The 22,484-nt window shown below is 37.7% G+C and overlaps 1 protein-coding gene across 2 annotated transcripts in view; it reads right to left on the bottom strand.

Moving 5' to 3' along the window:
* Window positions 1–626: 626 nt before the first annotated feature.
* The window catches only part of PAXBP1 (PAX3 and PAX7 binding protein 1), a 33,954-nt gene continuing 12,096 nt past the window's right edge, over window positions 627–22,484 (bottom strand). The window contains exons 8-18 of one of the 2 annotated variants that reach the window (XM_004311674.4): window positions 19,500–19,623; window positions 15,995–16,094; window positions 15,792–15,907; window positions 13,723–13,922; window positions 12,111–12,255; window positions 11,306–11,427; window positions 10,398–10,474; window positions 9,970–10,036; window positions 6,345–6,491; window positions 4,532–4,686; window positions 627–1,817 (exon numbers count right to left, since the gene is read on the bottom strand). In XM_004311674.4, the coding sequence (XP_004311722.1) occupies window positions 1,700–1,817; window positions 4,532–4,686; window positions 6,345–6,491; window positions 9,970–10,036; window positions 10,398–10,474; window positions 11,306–11,427; window positions 12,111–12,255; window positions 13,723–13,922; window positions 15,792–15,907; window positions 15,995–16,094; window positions 19,500–19,623 (1,371 nt within the window). In that variant the 3' untranslated portion in view covers window positions 627–1,699. The remainder of the gene's footprint in view (window positions 1,818–4,531; window positions 4,687–6,344; window positions 6,492–9,969; window positions 10,037–10,397; window positions 10,475–11,305; window positions 11,428–12,110; window positions 12,256–13,722; window positions 13,923–15,791; window positions 15,908–15,994; window positions 16,095–19,499; window positions 19,624–22,484) is intronic. The other variant, XM_073804453.1, reaches the window with a different exon arrangement.

The following is a 22,484-nucleotide window of genomic DNA, read 5'->3' on the forward strand; positions in this document are numbered from 1 at the left end:
CTGCAAAGACAAAACCTCAGCTTTATTAAAATGTCACTCTCTGAATTTATCTTTTGACAATTTCCTTCCTAAGAAAGAATGTCCTTTAGCTATTTCAGGAATAAAAAACTTTGGGTTGTGAAACGAAAACCACTTGTTTTATGCACAGGTCTATGCTAAATTCACCTGACATCAAGGTCCTAGCGTGGTGTTCAAACTCATTCCTAAAACAGCCTGATGGATGTCACATGATGAAAAATCTGAGTTTACTTTAAGAGTCCTTAAATGCAGACATAGGAAAAGTAATCGGTTCAGTGCATTTGGAAACACAAATTTAAGAAACAAATGATGTGCATGTCATATATATATGCGAGTTTATATGTTTTAGTCCATTTAAGTTGAGAATAAGTGTTCTATTTTAATTCTATTTAGTAGGCCACTTTCTCCAGAATGATTCATCCAGAATGAATCTGTAGGGATAAGCAATGATCCTACAATAAAGATAAAATTGACAGAGCAATTAGAGTGCATGACACTGTTCTAAATATTATTTGACTTGACCAAGGGTACACATGCTAATAGTCTCACTATATTAGTCATTTGAAATGCTCCAACTAAAATTAGTCGCCAGCCAAATATAACAAAGGTTCTATTTAAAAATTAATTTAATGCTTGGCTAAAGCTTAATTACATATATAATTATCAAACAATAGTCCTTAATTTCCAAAAAGTTCCTCTTTTGAAAATCACAGAATCAGAAAGCATAAACTTTAAAACAAGTTCTCTGAGTATTTACAACATGGTATAAACATTACAGAAGACCATGGATATTAAACTGCTTGGGTGTAGCTCATCAGCAAGGCGTGTTCTTTATTGCATATCATAACTCACATATGTGAGATTTAAAATATAATGCTAGATTACTAAAATCCAAATGCATGTATTTTTTTAAGCTGGTCAGGGAGTAAAATCATGAATGAGACAGGAGAGTCAGCCCCAAACCATGCATTAGGTTGTGGATCTATTATTTCCAAAAATGAAACTTCTATGTTCTTTTCAAAAACCTACGTTGCATATATTTATTTAGAGCTCACATTAAACGTACAGTTGACTGTAATGCTAATTCAAGGAAGAAAAGTTCACCATTCACCAATGACTAAGTCCACACTCAACTCTCAATTTTAAGGCAGCACAGCTACGGTGATAGCAACTGCTAACCAAAAGGTGACGAATACTTAGTCACTTGCCAGCCCTTTTGTTGCAACAGTGTAGTAATTTCCCTAAGACAATTTGCTACTGAATGATTTTCTGCTGTTAAAAGGCTTACTCTGTAGAAAAACACCACAAATTTCCAGTGTGAAAGTAACTCCATGGTGGTATAAATATATATATATATGCATAATTATACAATATACACTGCACACATTGTTTACAGAGAACAATTAGCTGAGAGAGTTAATTTAAATGACCATATAAAATACTTCTGTAAACAAAGTATGACAGGCAGTTAAGGAAACCATTCACAGACTTCCTAGAAATAATCTGAATTCATTTCATTCTGAAGAAATCGCATTTAAAGACACAGTATTGAATATTAATAATGTTATTTGTATTAAAACAAGAGTCAATATTTTACAGTTTAAGAAACTTTACATATATACAAAATTTTTACATTGGGAATGGTATTAGAACAAATAGGCTTCTTTTCAGTCTCATAGATCTATTTTCCTTCGATCAAAGACTTAAATTCTTTCACATTGTGGTCACTTGCAACAGACATAGCGTGATCCAGAGCTCGAACACTTGCAAGGAGTTTTACTATCTGCTTTATGTTTTCCCTAAAGGAGAAAAAAGGAAACACGGATCAGCAGGTTACAGCATGTGGAAAAAAAAATTGTCCATATTAAAAAAAAAAACCTGCCCATGTTTAAATACCCAGAAACAGAGGACCCATTTTCAAAACTAAAAACACCCCAAAATCTCATTCAGATCCATGATTTTCATTAACACCGAGAAAGGAGAGAAAGCACTCTATTGCCTAACTTAACTACTTCAGAGCTCTGCCTTCCATTCCTTTCCAAACCAGAGTCCTAGCTCTCCTAGAGTACACCTGGAACACAAATTATATTCGTGGGTATTCATGACCAACCCATCAAGAGCCAGAGTAATTTCCACTCCTCCAAAGTTCACTAATAAAGTATAACCTGGCTTCTTTTTTTTTTTTTTGCGGTACGCGGGCCTCTCACTGTTGTGGCCTCTCCCGCTGTGGAGCACAGGCTCCGGACGCTCAGGCTCAGCGGCCATGGCTCACGGGCCCGGCCGCTCCGTGGCATGTGGGATCCTCCCGGACCGGGGCACGAACCCGTGTTCCCTGCATCGGCAGGCGGACTTTCAACCACTGCGCCACCAGGGAAGCCCAACCTGGCTTCTTTTATCACCCAGCTAGAAGTCATTCTCAGTAATCCTCAAATTTTAGCATACATCAGGATTACCTAGAAGAGTGCTAAAACACAGATCACCAGGCCCCACCTTCAGATTTCTGTTCAGTAGGTCTGGAGCGGGGCCTGAGAATTTGCATTTCTAACAAAGCTCCCAGGTGATGCTGCCAGGAACTACTTTTAACATTCACAATAGTTTGAACCACTTGTGAGAAACAACACACAATGTGACATTATTGGCTGTCTCTTCTCTACAAAATTGTAGTAAGCACCTTTTAGGGAAGGATTATAATTTTTAAGATTTTGTGACTCACACTCATAAAGTAGAACCTACTTTATGTGCACTGCACACAGCAGGTGCTTAAACAGCTGCTGAAATTCTTTTCCATAAAAAAGTAAATAGTGTTTGTCGATACTTACTCCCAAACAAAAACAGTTACATATATAAATCAAAGTTAAAAAAAAAGTGAAGTGAATAGGATTTATCTAGTAAAAAACAACACATTGAGAAGAAATATTAGTGCCAATAAATAACAACCAACAGCAAAATGACATGGTAAGGATGAAATAAAAATATAAACCAGGGAATTTCCTGGTGGTCCAGAGGTTAGCACTCCAAGCTCTCACTGCCAAGGGCCTGGGTTCGATCACTGGTCGGGGAGCTAAAACCCCACAAGCCACACAGTGTGGCCAAAAAAAAAACCCCAAAATCACCTGGCAAAGATTTTTTTTTAACCACTGAAGTATTTACTATCTACTTTGCCTTTAATTTTATTATAAAAGATAGCAAATTTTCTCTCAAGAAAATAAGGTTCTTTTTCCTGGAAGGGGAACAGGGGAAAAGAAAAGGATTTTGTTAGGGGGTATGACTAATGGTGTGATCAAAATGAAAATGAAACTCTGACATTAGGAAGAATATATGAAATGAAACTTTAAAAAATAAAATTCGTCTTTGGGAATTCCTTGGTGGTCCAGTGGTTAGGACTCGGCGCTTTCACTGTGGTGGGCCTGGGTTCAATCCCTGGTCTGGGAACTAAGATCCCACAAGCCATGCAGTGTGGCCAAAAGAAAAAACCAAAAAAAACACGAAAAACAAAACAAAAATAAAAATTCTTCCAAATGGTGGTACTAGTTGTTATTATTACTACTACTTACTTTTTATGCTAGAGATCTACCCCCAAATTCCATGAACACCCAAGACAATGTACTGGAAAAGGGGTAATGGTTTGTTCATTCCTTCCTTGAAACCTTGATAAAAAATATGTATAAGCTGCTCCCCATAAATCATGAGTGATGACTTAGTCTATGATACGGATATAGAAAAACTCAACATAGAGCAGAAACATCTCAAAATTGAGATATAACCTTCAATATACTTTGGGTTTCAGTAGCTATCTTTTCTAGGGTTTATATCTGTAAAACGAACCTCCAAAGACCAAGATCCATGACATTCTAAGAGCCTGAGATTTCCCCAATTATTCAAGGGAGGAGACAGAAAAAGCAATGATTCACTTACCAGAAATCTTCCCTTAATATTTTCATAAATAAAATATTGAAAAAAGATTAGGTAAAAGTTGCAAAAATGAAAAAAATAATGTGTATTTTTGGTAGGTTTATCAATACTAAGTCAATGTTTACAATTTAAAGTAAAATATAGGGCTTCCCTGGTGGCACAGTGATTAAGAGTCTGCCTGCCAACGCAGGGGACATGGGTTCAAGCCCTGGTCCGGGAAGATCCCACAGGCCGCAGAGCAACTAAGGCTGTGCGTGCGCCGCAACTACTGAGCCTGCGCGCCACAACTACTGAAGCCCACGTGCCTCGAGCCTGTGCTCTGCAACAAGGGAAGCCACCACAATGAGAAGCCTGCGCACCGCAACGAAGAGTAGCTGCTGCTCTCTGCAACTAGAGAAAGGCCGCGCGCAGCAACAAAGACCCAGAGCAGCCAAAACTAAATAAATTAATTAATTTAAAAAAAAAGAAAGGAAAGAATCAAGATAAAATAAAAATTAAAGTAAAAGATAACCATGTCTCTACTGAAAACATTTTAATAATACTAAACCTAACAACTAAAGACTCTAGATCACTGTTTCATTCTATAATTACAAATAATTACCTTGCATTTCTTTTTTCCACATCAGAGCACCCGATACTGTTTCTGTAAATTGTATCTGCTAAGTGTACAAGGTATCGACAGAAGTTTTCTAACTGAGAAATAGTTCTTTCTCCTTTCAGATTCATGAACCACTGCTTGGGGAAACAACTGATCACCTATGAAGAAGAAAGATGTAAACAGTTAAAACAAAAATAAATTAAAGCATCTAAAAGCTGAGTCTAGATAATGCGTATAATGTACTTAACTAGAAGACTTGCTATTGAGCAACATATAGCTAATTACTTAGAAGGGATATTCTTTTAAAACTGATTTTCTACATAAACTATACAAATACACCTAGATATACCCTAATTTTAAACTTCAATATATAGACACTCAAAGTAAAAGATAAATAATTTCTCCAATATTTAAGTAAATTAGGGACATAAAATTGATAACCAATTGCTTCATTTTCCAGTCTTCCAGAAAGCCCTAAATGAACTGAACTGTCCTTCGATCAGCAGCTTTTAATGTAAAAACATGTATAGCATAAGTACCAAACTGCAGCCTCTCCCCGTGCCAAACAGTTCAGTAAGCAGGCATCCTTGCTGGCAGTAGGAGCCGTGCTGGCCCAGAGAAGTGAAGAGAGCATCACACCGGAGGGGCAGCCTAGGGCAAGAGCCCAAGCAGGACGCGAACAGGGCATGGTGGCAACCTGGCATGGGGTACCAAAACCCGAGCAAGGGGAGGCTGTTTCCCACCCGGGAGAAAGCAGCCAGTGGGTAGAGACAGCTCCCCACCAAAGAACCCAGGGATGCTTGGAGAAACAACGGATTCCAGAGCTGGGCCAAGCAGGTGCAAGATAAGCCTGGAACATCGTGTGCCAGAAAGCAAGAAAGTGCTCCCCCCAAATTAGAGGACATGCCACAAGGTCACAGAGGTCAACTTGAAGGGACTCACACTAATGAAGTCTAGGACAATTCCTGACAAAGATGCAAAATCTGAATCTATTCATGAGAGAATATCAGACAAACCCAAATCGAGGGACATTCTACAAAATAACTGGCTTATCATCTTCAGAAGGTATGAAGGTCAAGGAATCAAGCACTCTTCCAGATTAAAGGAGACTAAAGAGACGTGACAATTAAATGCAAAGGATGATCTGGGAATTTCTTTTGCCAGTTCCTTTGGATATTATTGAGATAGCTGATAAAACGTGAAAAGGGGCCTAAGGATTAGGTGACAGTAATATATAAATGTTAATTTCCTGATGTTGATGGTCATATTGTAATCGTGTACAAGAAAATCCATGTTTATAGGAAACAGACACAAAACTATTTGAGGGTGAGGGAGTATCATGTCAGAGAATTACTCTGATATTGTTAGGTCGAAAAACTGTACTGTACTTGCACATTTTCTTTAATCATATGATTGTTTAAAAAATAGTTTAAAAAATTATCAAAACTGTATAACTCACGTATATGAAGTAAAAAAAAATTAACTAAAATTATTTCTTAAATGAGAGAAGAGACCATTTCTTTAGTAACACTTAAAATAGCATTCATTCAACTGTTAAAAAATTATCCCCAAATTAAAACTTTTATTAATACCTATAAAAATATTGATACAGATAGATGGATAGAAGGACAAATATACACATATATAACAGTACAACTTTTTATGTAAAAAATGCTAAGGGGAGATTGTCAACATTATACCAACTTCGATAATCAAAGGGGTTTTCATGAAATTCTCAAATCTCTTCAAACAAGGAAAACTTAATCCATCTTAACTCGTATGCTTTAAAAACTACAATATGTGTCATTTAACTCACATTTTGGGCTTTTTTGATGCTGTCATCGCCATATTCTGAATTCTGAAAAGCCATGAGAATGTATCTATTTAATAAACCGTCTATTGATAATTCCTGAAGAGTTTTGTTTGAGAAAATGCCATACCATTGAAGAAAATTCCCTAAGAGCTAGAAAGAAGAAGAAAATTATTTTCCCCCAGTTTTATTGAGATATAATTGACATGTAACATTGTGTAAGTTTAAGGCATACAACAAAATGATTTAAATATATATTGTGAAATAATCACCAGAAGTTAACATCCTTCCCCTCACGCAGTTACAAATCTTTTTTCTATTCTCTTAGCAACTTTCAAATATACAATACACTATTGTTAATTACAGTCACCATGTTGTACATTACATCCCCAGAACTTATCTTATCTTACAACTGGAAGTCTGTACCTTCTGATCCCCCTTTATCCAATCTCCCCACAACTCCCCACCTGTGGCAACCACAAATCTGATTTCTATTACTAAAAGTTTGGTTTTTTGAGAAGAAAAAAAAATTGAGAGGCAATGTAAAGCAGTTAAGTACAAAGTAAATTACTTACACAATAAAACACCTTATGAAATACCCTGGACCATGTCTTGCCAAAGCACTAATAAGCAGTTTTGAAGGGTCTGAATATTTCTGATAATGACTGAGGTTAACTAAAATTTAAATAGCCACATGGAGCTAGCGTTTACTATAGTGGACAATGCAGATACAGACCATTTCCCATCATAACAGAAAGTACTGGTGGGCAAATGATGATTCTTAGATAAATGTCCTCCCTTGAAAATCATGCCTAAACCAGTCCTGTGACCCTGCAAAAAGATGGAAATTCTTTTTTCGACTACCACATTGCATGCTTACCAGACTTCATGAACCTGGATATCGGAACTACTTAAGCTCAATACATATAAAATGGAAGCCCCCGCCCATTCCACCATAAAATTCTAAGTTCCCAGTATTTCTCATCTTAGGAAATGGCAACGCTATCCAACAATTCAATCGAGCCAGAGCCTACATGAGCCTCATCATTCTCGACCTCGCCCTCAAGCTGTCGAACCCCACCTCTCCCCATTCTGTGCCTCTCTCTCAGTCCTTGCCGCCATGCCCCTGATCGAAGCTGCCGTCATCTCTTTGTGGGCCCTGCAGTTATTCAACTGACAACGAGCAACAGCGCTGGTCTAGTTCTCCTCCAGCAGGGCTCTGTGAGAGAACTAAAACCTACAGAAAATGATCTGAGTGACTCCTTACATAATTTTCCCAAGGATGGTACAAGCTAGTACCATTCTAGCTGCATACGCAATGGAGGCCTTAGGGCATCAGGTATTAATTCTTCCACAGAAACCCAGCTGAGAAGAGCTGCTCAAGAGTTTGACTGGCCTGAGTTAGACTCCCATCTCTGCCACTTAACAAAGGCATGAGCCTGGGCAGGTTATTCTGTGCCTCACCGTCCCATCAGCAGAGTCAAGCTCATAGGGCTGCTGTGAGGATTCAATGAGATAATGTGTGCTGCAGTGCTTGGCACACAGTAAATACGTAATAAGTACTAATTTCCATTGTCATCATTACTATCCTCACCTACTTCATTTCATTATCCCCACACAGAAGCCAGAATATGTTAAAAAGGGCAATATTTTCATGTCACTTCCCTACAAAAACCCTTCCACAACCCATATAAGAGCAAATGATTCTCAGCAAAGGAACAAAAGCAATTTAATTTTAAAAAGGATAGTCTTTTCAACAAACTGTGCTGGGACAAAGGAACGTCAAGGCCTCATGCCCTATATAAAAATTAACTCAAAATGGATCACAGACTTAAATGTAAAACCTAAAACTATGAAATGTCTAGGAGAAAGGATAGGAAGAAAACTCTGTGGCCTTGTATTAGGCAAAGATTTCTTAGATGCAACACCTAAAGCACAACTCATAACAGGAAAAGATAATAAGTTGGACTTCATCAAAATGAAGAACTTCTGCACTCTGAAGCACTGTTAAGACACAGACGGGGGGGAAAAACTCTTTGCAGATCACATATCTGATAAAGTACTTGTTTCAAGAATACAAAACTCAAAGCTCAATAATAAGAAGAACCAATTTTTAAAAATGGGCAAAAGATTTGAACAGATACTTCATCGAAGAACATATACAAATGGCAAGTAAGCACATGAAAACATGCCTGGGCTTCCCTGGTGGCACAGTGGCTAAGAATCCGCCCGTCAATGCAGGGGACATGAGTTCAAGCCCTGGTCCGGGAAGATCTCACATGCCGCGGAGCAACTAAGCCCATGCGCCACAACTACTGAAGCCCGCGTGCCTAGAGCCCATGCTCTGCAACAAGAGAAGCCACTGCAATGAGAAGCCCGCGCACTGCAATGAAGAGTAGCCCCCGCTAGCCGCAAGCAGCAACGAAGACCTAACACAGCCAAAAATAAATAAATAAAATAAATAAATTTATTTATAAAAAAGAGGAAAAAAAAGGAAACATGCTCAACATCATCAGTTGTTAGGAAAATGCAAATTAAAATAATAACAAGACATAACTATACATCTAGGAGAATGACTTAAAAAAAATAAAAACCCTGAAGATACCAAGTGTGGTGAGTGGTGAGAAAGAAGAATAACTAGAACGCTAATATATTGTTGGTTTAGAAAACAGCTTTGCCTAGGTATTTATCCAAGTGATGAAAACTTATATACCCAGAAAAACCTGTGTGCAAACAGGTTTATTCATACTTACTCCAAACTGGAAACAATCCAGTGTCCCTCAATTGGGGAATGGATAAAAAACAAAACAAAAAAAACCTGTGGGATATCCACCATACGATGGAATACTACTTGGCAATAAAAAGGAGTGAACACAAGACAACACTGATAGATCACGAATGCATTCTGTTAAGTGAATGAAGCCAGACTCAAAAGGCTAGTTAGTACGTAATTCTATTCCTAAGACATTCTTATAAAGAAAACTACAGGACAATAAGAAGGGGTGGCCAGGCTGTAGGGGTGGGCTTGACTACAAAAGGGCATGGGGAATCTGGGGGAGATGATGGAAGCATTATACATCTTGATTTAGGGAGTGGTTACATGTCTACATGTAAATTAGAGCTCCCCTATCATCTGAACTGCTCATCTCTTCCCTAACTCTAGTCATCCTGGCCTTTTCTCAGTTCTAGTATACCCTGCTCTCCCTTACCTCAGGGCCAACTAATAACCTAAATATCACTTCCTCAGGGTGGCAGGGAATCTTCTGTGACTCATCTGTCAAGGTATTTGTGACCCTTGTCATATGCTCCCATACAACTTTGAATTTTTTTTCAAAACTCATCACACCTGAGATTACTTATTTGCTACTGCCAATTGAGCGTGGTTATAAACGCCATGAAGGCTCTACTTCTATCTTAATTCAGTGCTATATTTCCGCAACTTAGAGAGTATCTGGTACTCTCCTTGCTGTGGTTTAGTAAGGCATCTTGTTGGCTAGTTTGGACCTTACTGGAACTCAGAATACATTTTCACCTCTGCAAACATCAAACCTGAATAAACTTTTGGAATAAAATTAGTTTGTATGAAGTCAAACAAAATCTGAAGTCTTTTAGATAGCCTACAGACACGTACCTTAACTGAAGACCAAAACTGTCGTTGAAAAAACAAGTAAGGCCCAGAATTTTTATTTTCCAAGACACTAAGAAAAAAAGAGAAACACATCATGATCAAAGTTGTGTGATAAATGCCATCTGATTCCTAGAAGATTTCTGTAAGTAAAAGGGGTGAACATAAGAAGTTAACTAATTCTTCAAATTTTCAAACAACTGTATTCCAGAAGGTAATTTTAAAAGGTAACGGCAATTTACTGTGAGACACTAAGGGTTATGCTGCATAAGGGAGCAATTTCCCCACTGAGCCACTCTCTTTGGGCTACACGTTTATACTATGTAGGTAAAGCTTGTATTTCAAGCTATGCTTAGTTTTCCGGAGTTTAAGAAGTCTTCTCTGAAAAATAATGGAGAATATTATCATCTTTAATGTTCTTAGGAGTTACTTACTTTTTGGGATACAAGGGCATGAATACATCATCATCTAAAGTTCTTCTCATTCTCAATAGAAGTGCTTTTAGGTACACCTAAGGAGTTAAAAACAGATCATGCATTTTAATAAGGGTTATGATAAAAGTTAAATTTTAGTAAATAAAAATAAGCAATATTCCAAATCATACAGAGTATTCAATTTTGAGTGAACAGCATCTCAAATTTTTTAACTTTCCCCACTGACGGTTCTAAGGTCTTTAATATTTACTACTTACTCTTCGTTCAGCCCTCATGAATTACCAAGCAATGAAGCCATTTAGAAATCTTCCAACCTCTTAATCTACTATATAAAGATTTAAGACCAGACCTATAATCTGGTTCCTCTCAAAATGAGGTCAGTGAAAATAAAACAATGATAAGGAGTACTTTTTCATATCTAAATAGCTCATAAGAATGTTCAGTGCAGGCAGTGGCAATCTGAAGTTCTGAAACTTTATAAAACAATACCTCATTATTTTACATGCTATCTAAATGTTTCAGCATTTAAATTATCAATTGTTACCCATTCCAGTAGTTTTTCTTTTCCCGAAAAAAATACAGGTCTTCAAGGGATGTGTGATTAGTCCGATTGAGAATGGGGGTGGGGTGGTGAGGAGGGTGAAAACAGTACAAACGAGAGGCTATCTAGACTAATTACATCATCTTTCCCAATCGATATTCTGAAACTAAAAACTACTATCTCAAATTTTGTATATTTCAGGCTATAAAGGACAGATGCCTTAAGTGGGAGAATCAGATTTTCTTGCTGGCTCAGAATATAACCACTCATTCTCTCAACTCTTGCTCATTTTCAAAGGGAAAGGAGAAGACAAAATAATAAATTAAAAAAAATTTAAAAAACCTTTCATAGATAATAATTAAATTACCTGTGTATTTTTGTTTTCTGCATTCACTACTGAAGGATACCCATTTATTAATTTTAGAGTAATTCCAACCATTCTTGAAGTCTGTGTTGTAGAAAAGGGGTCCCACATATTTTCAGCTATCACTATTAAGGGAAAAAAAAAAGCAGAATGTACTGAGATACAGAAGTAAACTGCTGCTGACTTGAATCTGACGTCAAGCAGTCCCCAACTTAGAAACGCCAATCATGACGTTTTTCTTCCTCTAGAGTGTAAGCTTCAGTCTTCTTTGTCCTCTTAACCGCGGGAATGTTGAAGATTAGGCGCATGTGGCGAGGGGACAGATTCCTATGATTTTCTGCTTCTTGGTGAAAATAAAGATTCGGGAAAGCAGGATTTCTGTATCCTAGGAGATGCTGTGCCAGCAACAAGAATTTCCACCTGAACTTGAGCTTTATTTTTAATATCAATATTTTAAATAGGTCAACAATTCCTAATTTGTTGGTGAGAAATGGATGAAAGTAATCAAACTGCTCCCCAGAAAAAGGCATATCCCCCCTGAAACTATGTACTCAGTTCTGCTTCAGGCAGTTCTTAAGAGCCTGAAATTTGCCTGTGGATCAATTACTGCCCCCAATTCCAGGCCCTCCTCAAGATGGTCTTTAAGTCCCAAGTTAAAAGATAGGTACCCTTTAGCCATCTCTGGGTCTGGTGGTAACTTTATTATTAATAATATAATTTCTATGAGAAAATATGTTCTGATTAAAAACTCCTAAAAATAGATTTGAAAAACCCAATGTGTTTGAATGTTCAATTCAGTAATCTCTACCTGTTAGTTTAGGGAGAATCACCTTTTCCACAATGGTAGGTAACAGTGCAACATCTACATCATCTTTTTCTTGCTCTCGCTCTTCACAACCATAAAACAGCAAAGATTCAAACCACAGCATATTCTCAAAGTCACGACATTTTGCCTAGAAAATAGTTAAAAGGTTACCCAAACATTTAAAATAGTGGCTATTTCTGCTTCCAGTCATGAAAAGAGTAACAGGAACTGGATTTAGCCTTCAGTCATAAACTAAAAACTGGACAAATATATGAAACATCTATTTTCAGACAATGGACCACAGGCAGTATAGGACTATGACCCCTGAAAGAACGGAATCAAATGAGGTGAGCTCCTGGTCAGAAGAGGAGATCAGGGTAGGCAACTGCAAGCAGAGCAGTCCTGCTGAGTTAGTAGACAATCTAAGCTCAGGAAGGCTGGAACGCTAGAAGCTGTGGGGCAGAGGAAGGAGCTACACAGAAGGAGAGCTCCCAGATGCACACGAGTGTCCCCGAGTCTCTGCTGGACACTGAGAAACACATGCACAGGGTGGGACTCCACAAGGTCTGGCAAAGAGCAATCAGGAGCTGGGAGCTGAATGGTTCCCAGAGCTTAGATTTCTTTCCTTTTGTTTTCAGGGCTTCAACCTCAGTCTTCTTTTCGTTACAGTTCACATATTCAACCCAGCCCATCTCATTCATGCCCACGGCTCCATCCATATGTTGGTAACTTCCAAAACCGTATCATAAGCATGACCACTACATGTAAACAGACAATTTGAGTTTCCTCCCTTATGTAACAGGCAAAGAGGTCCTATTGATTCCACCTCTTAAATCTATCAGTTCATCTCATCCTCCTGATTTCCATCACCACTGACTTAGTTCAGGGTCCCATTTCACATCTTCCTCATTGAGCTTTCCCATGATGTTCTGTTTTTCTGGAATCAAAGAACCAAGTTCTTATTCATTCATGTTCATATCTCAGAGTCACTACATGTAATTTTAGTTGACTGAGAAAGACACTGTATAAAAATCGAAAAGCAAGAGGCAGTTCTCTTGAGAAGGGACAGAACATAAAAGGAAAGATCGTAAGATTATGCCCAGTGATAATGTGTCAATTATAGCCCTGTGGGTGACCTATCTCCCCTGAAAAACACTTTGCTGAGGCTTACATCTCTAGCTTTGAGGTTACAACTGCCCAAGGCATCATGGTATATTGCTTTTTTTTTTCTTTTAGAAGAAAGTGTTGCTTTTGTTTTTTTAAAATTAATTAATTAAATTTATGGCTGCACTGGGTCTTGCTGTGTGCGGGCTTTCTCTAGTTGCAGCAAGTGCGGGCTACTCTTCATTGTGGTGCATGGGTTTCTCATTGTGGTGGCTTCTCTTGTAGCGAAGCATGAGCTCTAGGTGCGCGGGCTTCAGTAGTTGTGGCTTGCGAGCTCTAGAGCTCAGGCTCAGCAGTTGTGGCACATGGGCTTAGTAGCTCCCTGGCATGTGGGATCTTCCCGGACCAGGGCTTGAACCCATGTCCTCCGCATTGGCAGATGGATTCTTAACCACTGCGCCACCAGGGAAGTCCAGTATATTGCTTTTCAACAGTGATAGAAGCCACTCACCTCAAGAGGAGTCCAAGTGAGAAGCTGCAGCCTTATGAGGGGGTTGAACAACTTTGGCAAGCAAAGGCCGATGTAAGCATCCTTGTAGGATGTGTAGTATTTTGAACGCCATGCTTCAAACTGGGATTTAATACAATCGATTGAACAGAAACTTTCAAGGACATCTTCAAATACCTTGCTGGACTCTTTTGAAATGCGATCTAAAAACAACAACAACAAAACCCCACAGAGAATCAAAACTTAGTATGCAGTACAAAAAACACAGTTCAAATATTTTCAGTGTTTTCTTTGTAGCTTGAGTATCAATAAGATAGGCTCATTAGCAAAGGAATAATTGTTAACTGCAACTTAAAAGAAAAGAACCAGAGGTAAGTTTAGGTTCCAAACGTCTATCATGCAAACCACAGTGCAGGTAGTCTCCGTTCTGCATAGTTCCAATATGTACTATTATCTGTCACCACAGTCTAAATAACACCTGTCCCCAAAAACTCAGTTCAAATTTCAAGCACCATGGAAGAGTAACTGTGAGTAACTGCAGAAGCACAAACTCTGTTATCCAGCTCTTCAGCCCACAAATCACCACGTAAATAACAGATGTGTAGTATCATTATCAGTGACCAATCACATCTCATCTTCTGTTGGTGATTGCAATAATTGACATAGACAGGAATCAGCAATGGATACTAGGATCTTTAAGTAAAAGGTTATTTAACGCTCCATATGACTTGGAACAGCAGACTCTTTATAACGAGGAGACCAAGCCGTGACAACCTGCTTCTCAAGACCCATCTTAACACCACTAATAGTGGGCAACCTAACACTTGCCGTCTGGTATCATGCTGGTAACAGCATCTGGTGTGACGTATTCTTGCCAAAAAAGCTTTAACCTGAATCTAATCAAGACTTAACTTCCAGTTTACAAGAAATATAGCGACTGGAAGAACAAGTTAAAACCATGAGGAAACAGACAAATTTAGAATGTAGGACGTTTTACAAGATAAGTGGCCTGGTCTCTTCAGGAAGTTAATGCCTTAAACAAATAAAGAAAGGGGTGTGTGTATGTGTATAAGGTATCATGATATTCACTAATTCTACATAAAAAGATGTAACAACCAAGTGCGATGCAGGAACCTTGTGTGGATCCAGGTTTAGAAGATACAGAGTAACAGAAACGGTCCCAGGAATTCTGGGCGGGGTGGCGGGGGGCTGTTACGGAGGAAAACTGAATGCAGACATGATACTAAAACTTCTAGGTAATTTTCGCAGGTGTGACAACAGTGTGGCAGTTAGGTAGAAAAGCATCCTTTTTTTTTTTTTTTTTTAAAGAAGACATTAAAGATGTTAAAGTTTTTAGAGGGAAGTGCCACGATGTCCGTAAGTTAATTTCAAATGTTTCAGCAAAACACACACAAATCCAAAGGAAACTTGGCTAAACGACAGTAAGAATTGCTGAATATGGGTGACAGGTGTATATGGGTGATCACTGTGCTATTCCTTCCAGTTTTCCGTATGTTTGGAAATGTTCACTGTAAAAAGAGTGGGAGAAAAAAATAAGCTTATCCAACTAAGTTCCAAAGGGCTCGCAGTCACTATAATTCCAAATAATCACAGCCAGTGGTGGGAAATAAAGACTTTTACTAGGGGATCCTTCTGGAAAGGTCTTCATGTAACAGAACTAACTATTCCTCTTGACTGAATTATTCGGGGCTCCCCAAATCAGGAATTCCCTTCAGGGCTGAATGCCCTACTGCCAACCTTTACCTTTCTAGACCAGACAGGCTGCATTAGGGCTGCCCCTGGGATCTGAAACATTTTCTTGTCACTTTTAAAATTCTGTGATTCAAAGAGTGATATCATTTATAATGCAAGTACTAGATGAACCCCACAACAAAGTGTTACCCCTAATTTTGAGAACTCCTCAATAAAAATGGGTGCCAGTTTTAATAATTAAACCAGAGTGCCTAGTTCTAAAGCAGAGGCCACAAAACTTCAAATGATTTCATGGTAGAAACCACAGCCAAGGAGAAAGCACATTGACAGTGAATCTCATTTCCAAATAAATGTCTAACCTTTTTCCAGATTGAAATTTGTAATATCTGTAGATGTTTCTTCGTCATCACTGGACAGGCCTTCAAGGTGATCTGCCATCTTACCGGTTTGCTCTCTGGCTTGTCTACGACGAGTCCTAAATAACAAATATCAAGTTCCCAAACGAGATAAAAGAGACTCCTCCCTTCACAAACAAACCAACAGCAAGCGTCTGTAGAATTACCTTCTGGCCTCCCGTTCTGCAATCCGACGTTTTGCGTGCTCTTGATACAGTGCCCGATCTCGTCCAAAGGAATCAAGATTTGGCGCCATCAGAGCTTTATCTGTAAAACAACGATGGTTAAAATTAAAAGCCTTCCTTCAGCAATCTTGAGGAAAGAGTTTGCACAGAATAAGCCATAATGATAGACTGCTTTCTAATCTGAACAGCAGGATTCTGCAGTAACCGATAAACTGGACAGTTTTCTAGTTTAGAGCAAATCTCAGTATTAATCTGTGTTCCCACGAAAAGGAAGAGAAAAATAAATGGAGAGTTCAACAACACTACACAAATGCAAATGGGCTTAATCCCTGTTCTTATGTCTAAGTAACAGAACTAGTTTATGCTATCATGATGACCAAATAAATTAAAAATCTAAATTACTTGTGTAAAGGGAAAAATAATACATTACTTTTTTAAGGACGAACTTAGGCATCACATGTTGAATGATATGACAGCAGAGACACAAGTAGGAAGGATGAAAAAACAGCTTTGTTGCAGGAGTTTAATCATTTATTCTATTTCATTCTAATTTTTCTTTGTAGAAATTTATTCTCTATTACTATTTTAAGAACAAGGGCAGAATCAACATATAGACTGAAAATCATATCTGATAGGACCAAGTTGTGCTTTCTCAAACCCTACTTTCAAAGCACAATTCCCTTATTTCTTTTTTCCCCTATTTCCCATCTCTCTTTTTTTAATTTCTAGGGCAATTTTCTAGCTTTAGCTTTCAACCTTCCTATTTAAATTTATATTTCACTTACCACATGTTTAGTTTCTGAGATACAGCTATTCTTCTTAGAACATTCCTTTTCTATAGCATCCTCTACTTGTGCTACGCGTAGGATCCCTTCCAACATCTCCCTGAGGACAGCAATTATGTTTTAAATTTTCTCCCGTCACCTGCATTGTCTTTGTTTCCTCAGTCCCTTTGGTTCTAACTGCTTGTGTTGATCACCATGATCACTAACTACCTCCTACGTAAGAATGAGACTGGAAGTTTCGTGGATGTAGGTGGGAGCTGTCTAGCAGGGGCATCTCCATCAGATCCCGGGTACAAGTCAACTTTCTGTTGGGGCCCCCAGATGTTATAGTCTTTTCTCTGGACCCACTCTCTTTCTCCAGAGAAGAATCTTCGAATCTCTTGCCTAGGGTAGAAGGAAGAGTGGGGCAAACACCTGTCTGTGACGCTTCCTCATGTCTACATTTAAGTTCTATGCTACGGAGATATTCTGTATTACGTGGGATAGTAACGAGAAGCACAAAACCCAAAGGGTGGTGGCGGGGGAGGGGGAGATCACGTGCAAAATGAAAGACGTCAATTTAAGGCTTTTCCATAGTTTTTTTCCTGATATCAAAGATGTCTCACTGATAGCAACAACAGGAAAAATAAAACCAAAAATGAGCTGGTATCCACTTCGGTGTATCCTAACTATCCTAGATCCTACTATTTTTAAAAGTTGACTCTTTTACTGAATTTTTCATTCATATTCCAAAATAGCTTGGATATTAGGAAGTATGTTCCAGAGTTCAAATTACAAAAAAAGATGAGTAAACAAAATGCCCCAGCTCTACCTCAACTGGAACTCCACTACACACCATAGATGAATTGGCTAAAAAGTCCCAAACTACAGAAATGATTCCTGTCTCTTTAAGAGCTACCCTTCATTAAAGAAATATTTTAAAGAAAATTCTCTACTATAATAAATACTTAAAATGTTATTATATTTACAGATTTTGTAAAATATATATTGAGGGAGATATAAGAGAGTAGATGACTCGAGAGATAGCCTCCCTCACTTCGGTCAGAATTATATGCAGTAACTGTGATAAGTGTTTACAAATCTAAACAAATGAATTTCTGGCTGTATTTTTGTTTCTTTAAAAAAAGATCAGAAAAAGAATCGATACTTCAGTACCCCATGCAATTTTTCTCAAATGTTTGGCAATTAATGAATACTCCCTCTAGGAAAATACTTTTCACTTTCTCATTACCTTTCACTTCTTTGCAGCTATCAATCTAATTAACATCCATCATTCAACCCTTACTTCAAATTCCATATAAGTAAATACCTCCAAATTGTAAAGAACAGATTATAGGCAGGAAAAAGCATTTGATGAAATGCATGGCTCACCCAACCGTTTAACTTAAAAGGAAATTACTTCCCGTCATAGGTACAATGATTACCTGTAATTTGCCCCAGAAATCTGGTTCTGTCTGGATCAAAAGTGATTTGGGCGGGATGCATTAGTTATTTAGGTGCCCCAAATGGCACTAATCCAATTTAAACGTGTACGGCAAAAACAGAAGGTCAAAGCCATTCATGTGGCTTACATCTGAGTCTGACTCATCTGACGGCCATGTTACCACCTCTTTACGATGCTCCAAAACCCATCCAGCACACAGGAGAATGCTTTCTCAGGGATTCAAGGTCTCTCTAATTTAGAGGACACGCTATATGACAAAGCATTGTTTTCAGAAAGAATAACAGGGCCCTCTGCACTTGGAACACCTGGGGTGGTTGTTTAATATGCAGATTACTGGACACCATCCAAGACCTGGCAAGAATCTCTGGGGACAGGACCAAGAAATCCGCATTTTAAATTAATATCATGGGTAATTCTGATGTACACTTCCACTTAAGAACTGCTGACATAGGGACCGAAGAGATGACAAAAGAAGCCATGAGAAATCCAACGTAGGAAAATTCCTATTACAGCACCCAAGAATATAAGAGGGCAATGAAAAAGCAGAATCAAAATGTTTAAAACGTCTGGTTAAAGAATTTCAGCTCAACTATTTAATAAGAGGTTTCCAATTAATTTTGGTTTTCCATAACACATATCATAATGAAAGGAATATAAATTAAATCTCCAAATTTTTACACTAAAATTTCAAAAAGTGTAGGCACCAACTGACTTACTAAAAAAAAAAACCCCACTATATGAGGCAAACTAGAAAATACAAAAAAATTTTAAATACAAAACATTTTGCTTTATCTAAGGGGTGAAGCTCAAAACTCCCCTCATCTTGGAGTTGTACCATTTGTTATGTAATAAAGCCCCCTCTCCCATACAGAATTTCCCAGCCCCTAACTCAAAACCTTTGTTGTGATCAACAACAGCGTTTGTATTGGTGTTAAAATGGGGGGAAAATCAGTTAGGGCCAAATAGGTACTGGTTTTAAGATAAAATACTGATGATGTCTTTACTATAAAGAATGAAAGAATGCCCAAAGAAGAATAAGATCGATAGAATATTAGTACATGATTTGAGTTCCTTCGCAAAGCTATATTTTCTTAAACACAATCCAAGCAATGCTAATTTTAGATCTACCTGACACAAGAGCAAGGAAATTTGTTTCTTTAAAAAGAAAAAATGCTCTGAGACGTCTAATTTTCAATTAGGATGCACTAAGTAAACAAGGTTGTTTAATGAATAATAAAAACCTTCAAGATGGACTGACTTGAATGGCTTGAAAACTCCGAAGATTCATCTTTAATATCATCTTGTCGTCTTTGGACAAGGCGGGAAGCTCGCTGTTTGTACAGCTGATGTATTGCTGATTCAAGTTCATTAATCAGTGGCACCTGTAAAAATACAACACACTCCGTAACACCAAACTCCTCAGCTGCTTATATATTTGAGGGTTCCATATTATTTCCGGATTTCTGAAAAAGTACCCTCTGGACAGAATAATCATGAACTCTCAATGAAACACAAATAGTAATTCAGTTTTATGATTTCTGGGAAACACCACTTCTTCTTTTATTCCGTATATGGAGCTATAATGTCCAGTGCCTAGTTATTGGAGCAAAAGTTTGGTTAGGTTAAACACTTTAACATTAGGAAAGAGAGCGAGTAAAGAATTGTCAGAAATTTTAGTGCTTCTTTTAGAATAAAGTACTTGAAAGTCCTTTTTAAAAGTCCATTTTTAACTTTCTAGCAGCATGATCTCCCTTGCCAATTTCTGTAGTTTAAAATAAACCATTATTGCCGTGTAATACCAAAAGATGCAATGGCACCTTTAAGGCTTTATTACACATTTAAAACGTGAACTGCATTCATTCACATTAATTAATATGGTGAATAAAATTTCTAGCTACCACTAACCTGTCTAAAATCAATCTATCTAAAACTCAGAAAGTTCTTCTCTTCCTGTCAAATGTTTAAATTTCTCCATATTTGTAAGTAAAATAACAAAATTCTTTGCATAAATTGTCAGTTTACAAAGTCAACAAATTTTTCCAGGTTAATAGCCACAGCTAAGCATTCACTTGGTTCATATGGAATACAAAAAGCTTATGGAATGAGACCTAACTTAAAAGGAAAAACCAGAAAATGTTCTCTTTATAAATACCTATGCTATAACCAAATGCTATGAAACTCTCACAAACGCTAACAACCACTACACATACCTGAGGAAACCAGAAATTCTAGTTTCCTGATTGTTAGTGCAAATGAAAAAACACATTAGAGTTTGGGAACACTGGCACCAAGTGTTATAGCAGCGTCCTGAACTGAACAGACTGTAAATGGAAAATAAAAAAAGGCAGGTGGAATACAAAGATGTCTGTAATAAAAGCAATTTTATACACTTGCATGATCCCATTGCAAAAGCAGCCAATGTTCACAGAAAGGTCAAACTGATGGAGTTGTTTTATTCTTTAATATGCCACACCATGGGCAACAATGTCCCCAAATCTGCACTGATTTATCTTGGTGATATGAGCTGAGCCCACAGACTCTAAAATTAACTAGAATCGATTTTTGAAGCAATTACTGTCATATTATTGTGACTTACACTTACCTACCCCCTCATTTTTTCAAACTGTGCAGGACTAAAGACAAATGTACCTATGCATTCCTTTAGTCCTGGAGATTATTAACACTCCTCTACTATAAGAGCTGCACGCCTGAGGTTGCATCAGACAGAACCTTAATTACTCAATTTATAGTTAAAATTCCGATAACGTTCTTTTCCTGTTTAGGTAATTAAAATGCCTTTTAACAAAGCCCAGAGAAAATTCTACTGAGAATAAAAGCCCTAAAACACATTTTCGGCTCTCATTCATGTTTCTTAACGATACTAATTTATCTCAAGAGTGCACCGTGACAATTTCTTTACCCTCTCCAAACTGGAAATTGTTATTGACTATCATTATTTCAAGGCTAAATTTAAGACAAAGAACACAGAAGGAAGATGACTGCAGGAAAACAAAACAATGTAAAGTTAAAATAATCTGCAAAATAATTAAAAATCTAAGTTCAAAACCACTTGAACTTTTATAACAAAAGAGAAAAAAACAAAAGAATGTTTCTATTTTGATGGTCTTACCCTGAAACAATATTTTTATAGTATAACTGGAATGAATATTCAAATCTATCCAATTATTCCTCAGTATTTCCAAAATGACAACTTATGGTATTATTAACTCAGCAGCAGACTCAATAAAATCAAATGCATATGAAACTGTCAAAATGAAATACTCATCTTTAAAAGGGAATTATCTACTTCTCTTTTAATTAAACTGTAGCCACTATATAATAGATACGGTTTAAGATCTGCTCCATAAACATTTATCTAAGTGACTCTGTAAAAACGTATCAGCACAGTCTGAGGGATACTTCCCTAGGAACAGGGTAATCAAGGAGAGATAAAGTACACTAAGTGTTTTTAAAATAGTAAGCAATTGACAACTATATGAACTAGATATTCTACTAGTCTCTTTAACTCAAGAATGGTACAATCTAGTTGATCATATTACTGTCGATATTTTTTAAGAGTTCAGTTTGCAATTACAAGCGTGTAAGTTTACTCAAGTAAGTTCCAAAGCAAAGACCCAGATACTTCAAGAAAAAGCTCCACGGGGACAAATCTCACTTACAAAGTATGGTTTAAGACAGAGATCCTTTCTCTAGTCACAAAAGGTTATTAGACCTGCTCTCGGCACCATGTCCCCCGGGCTCATACGGGCTTTATTAGTAGGAAGGACACAACTGCCAGGTCCGACATTTATGTCCACTTCTCCTCTTGACTCCAGCCCCTCTGCAGTCAAACTTATGTTTCTTTCTCACCCCTGTATTTGTCACCCTAAGGCCCAGATCTGCCACAAGGGATATCACAGCTTAGAATGTAGCTGCTTCTCCAGAAATCAGGTGATAAGGACAAGAACATGAATCCTTCAGAGAAGACTTGGTGGATCTGACCAGACTGGCTGGAACCATTAAGATCCATTTGGAAGACACAGTTTGGCACTGTTCTTTAGCCAGCCTTTGGCCTTAAGATACTGAAGTAATCAACGGAGATAATAAAAAGTTAAAATACTGTATGCTTACCGATTCTATGCTAATTCATATGGCCAAGAATAACAGAAAATGTGCCTTCTAATCCTGTATCACTTCCAAGTTTATAGAAACAGGATATTCAAAAGCACCATGATTTTACTTT

Source organism: Tursiops truncatus, chromosome 4 (genome assembly GCF_011762595.2).
Source record: "Tursiops truncatus isolate mTurTru1 chromosome 4, mTurTru1.mat.Y, whole genome shotgun sequence".
Taxonomy (NCBI): Eukaryota; Metazoa; Chordata; class Mammalia; order Artiodactyla; family Delphinidae; genus Tursiops; species Tursiops truncatus.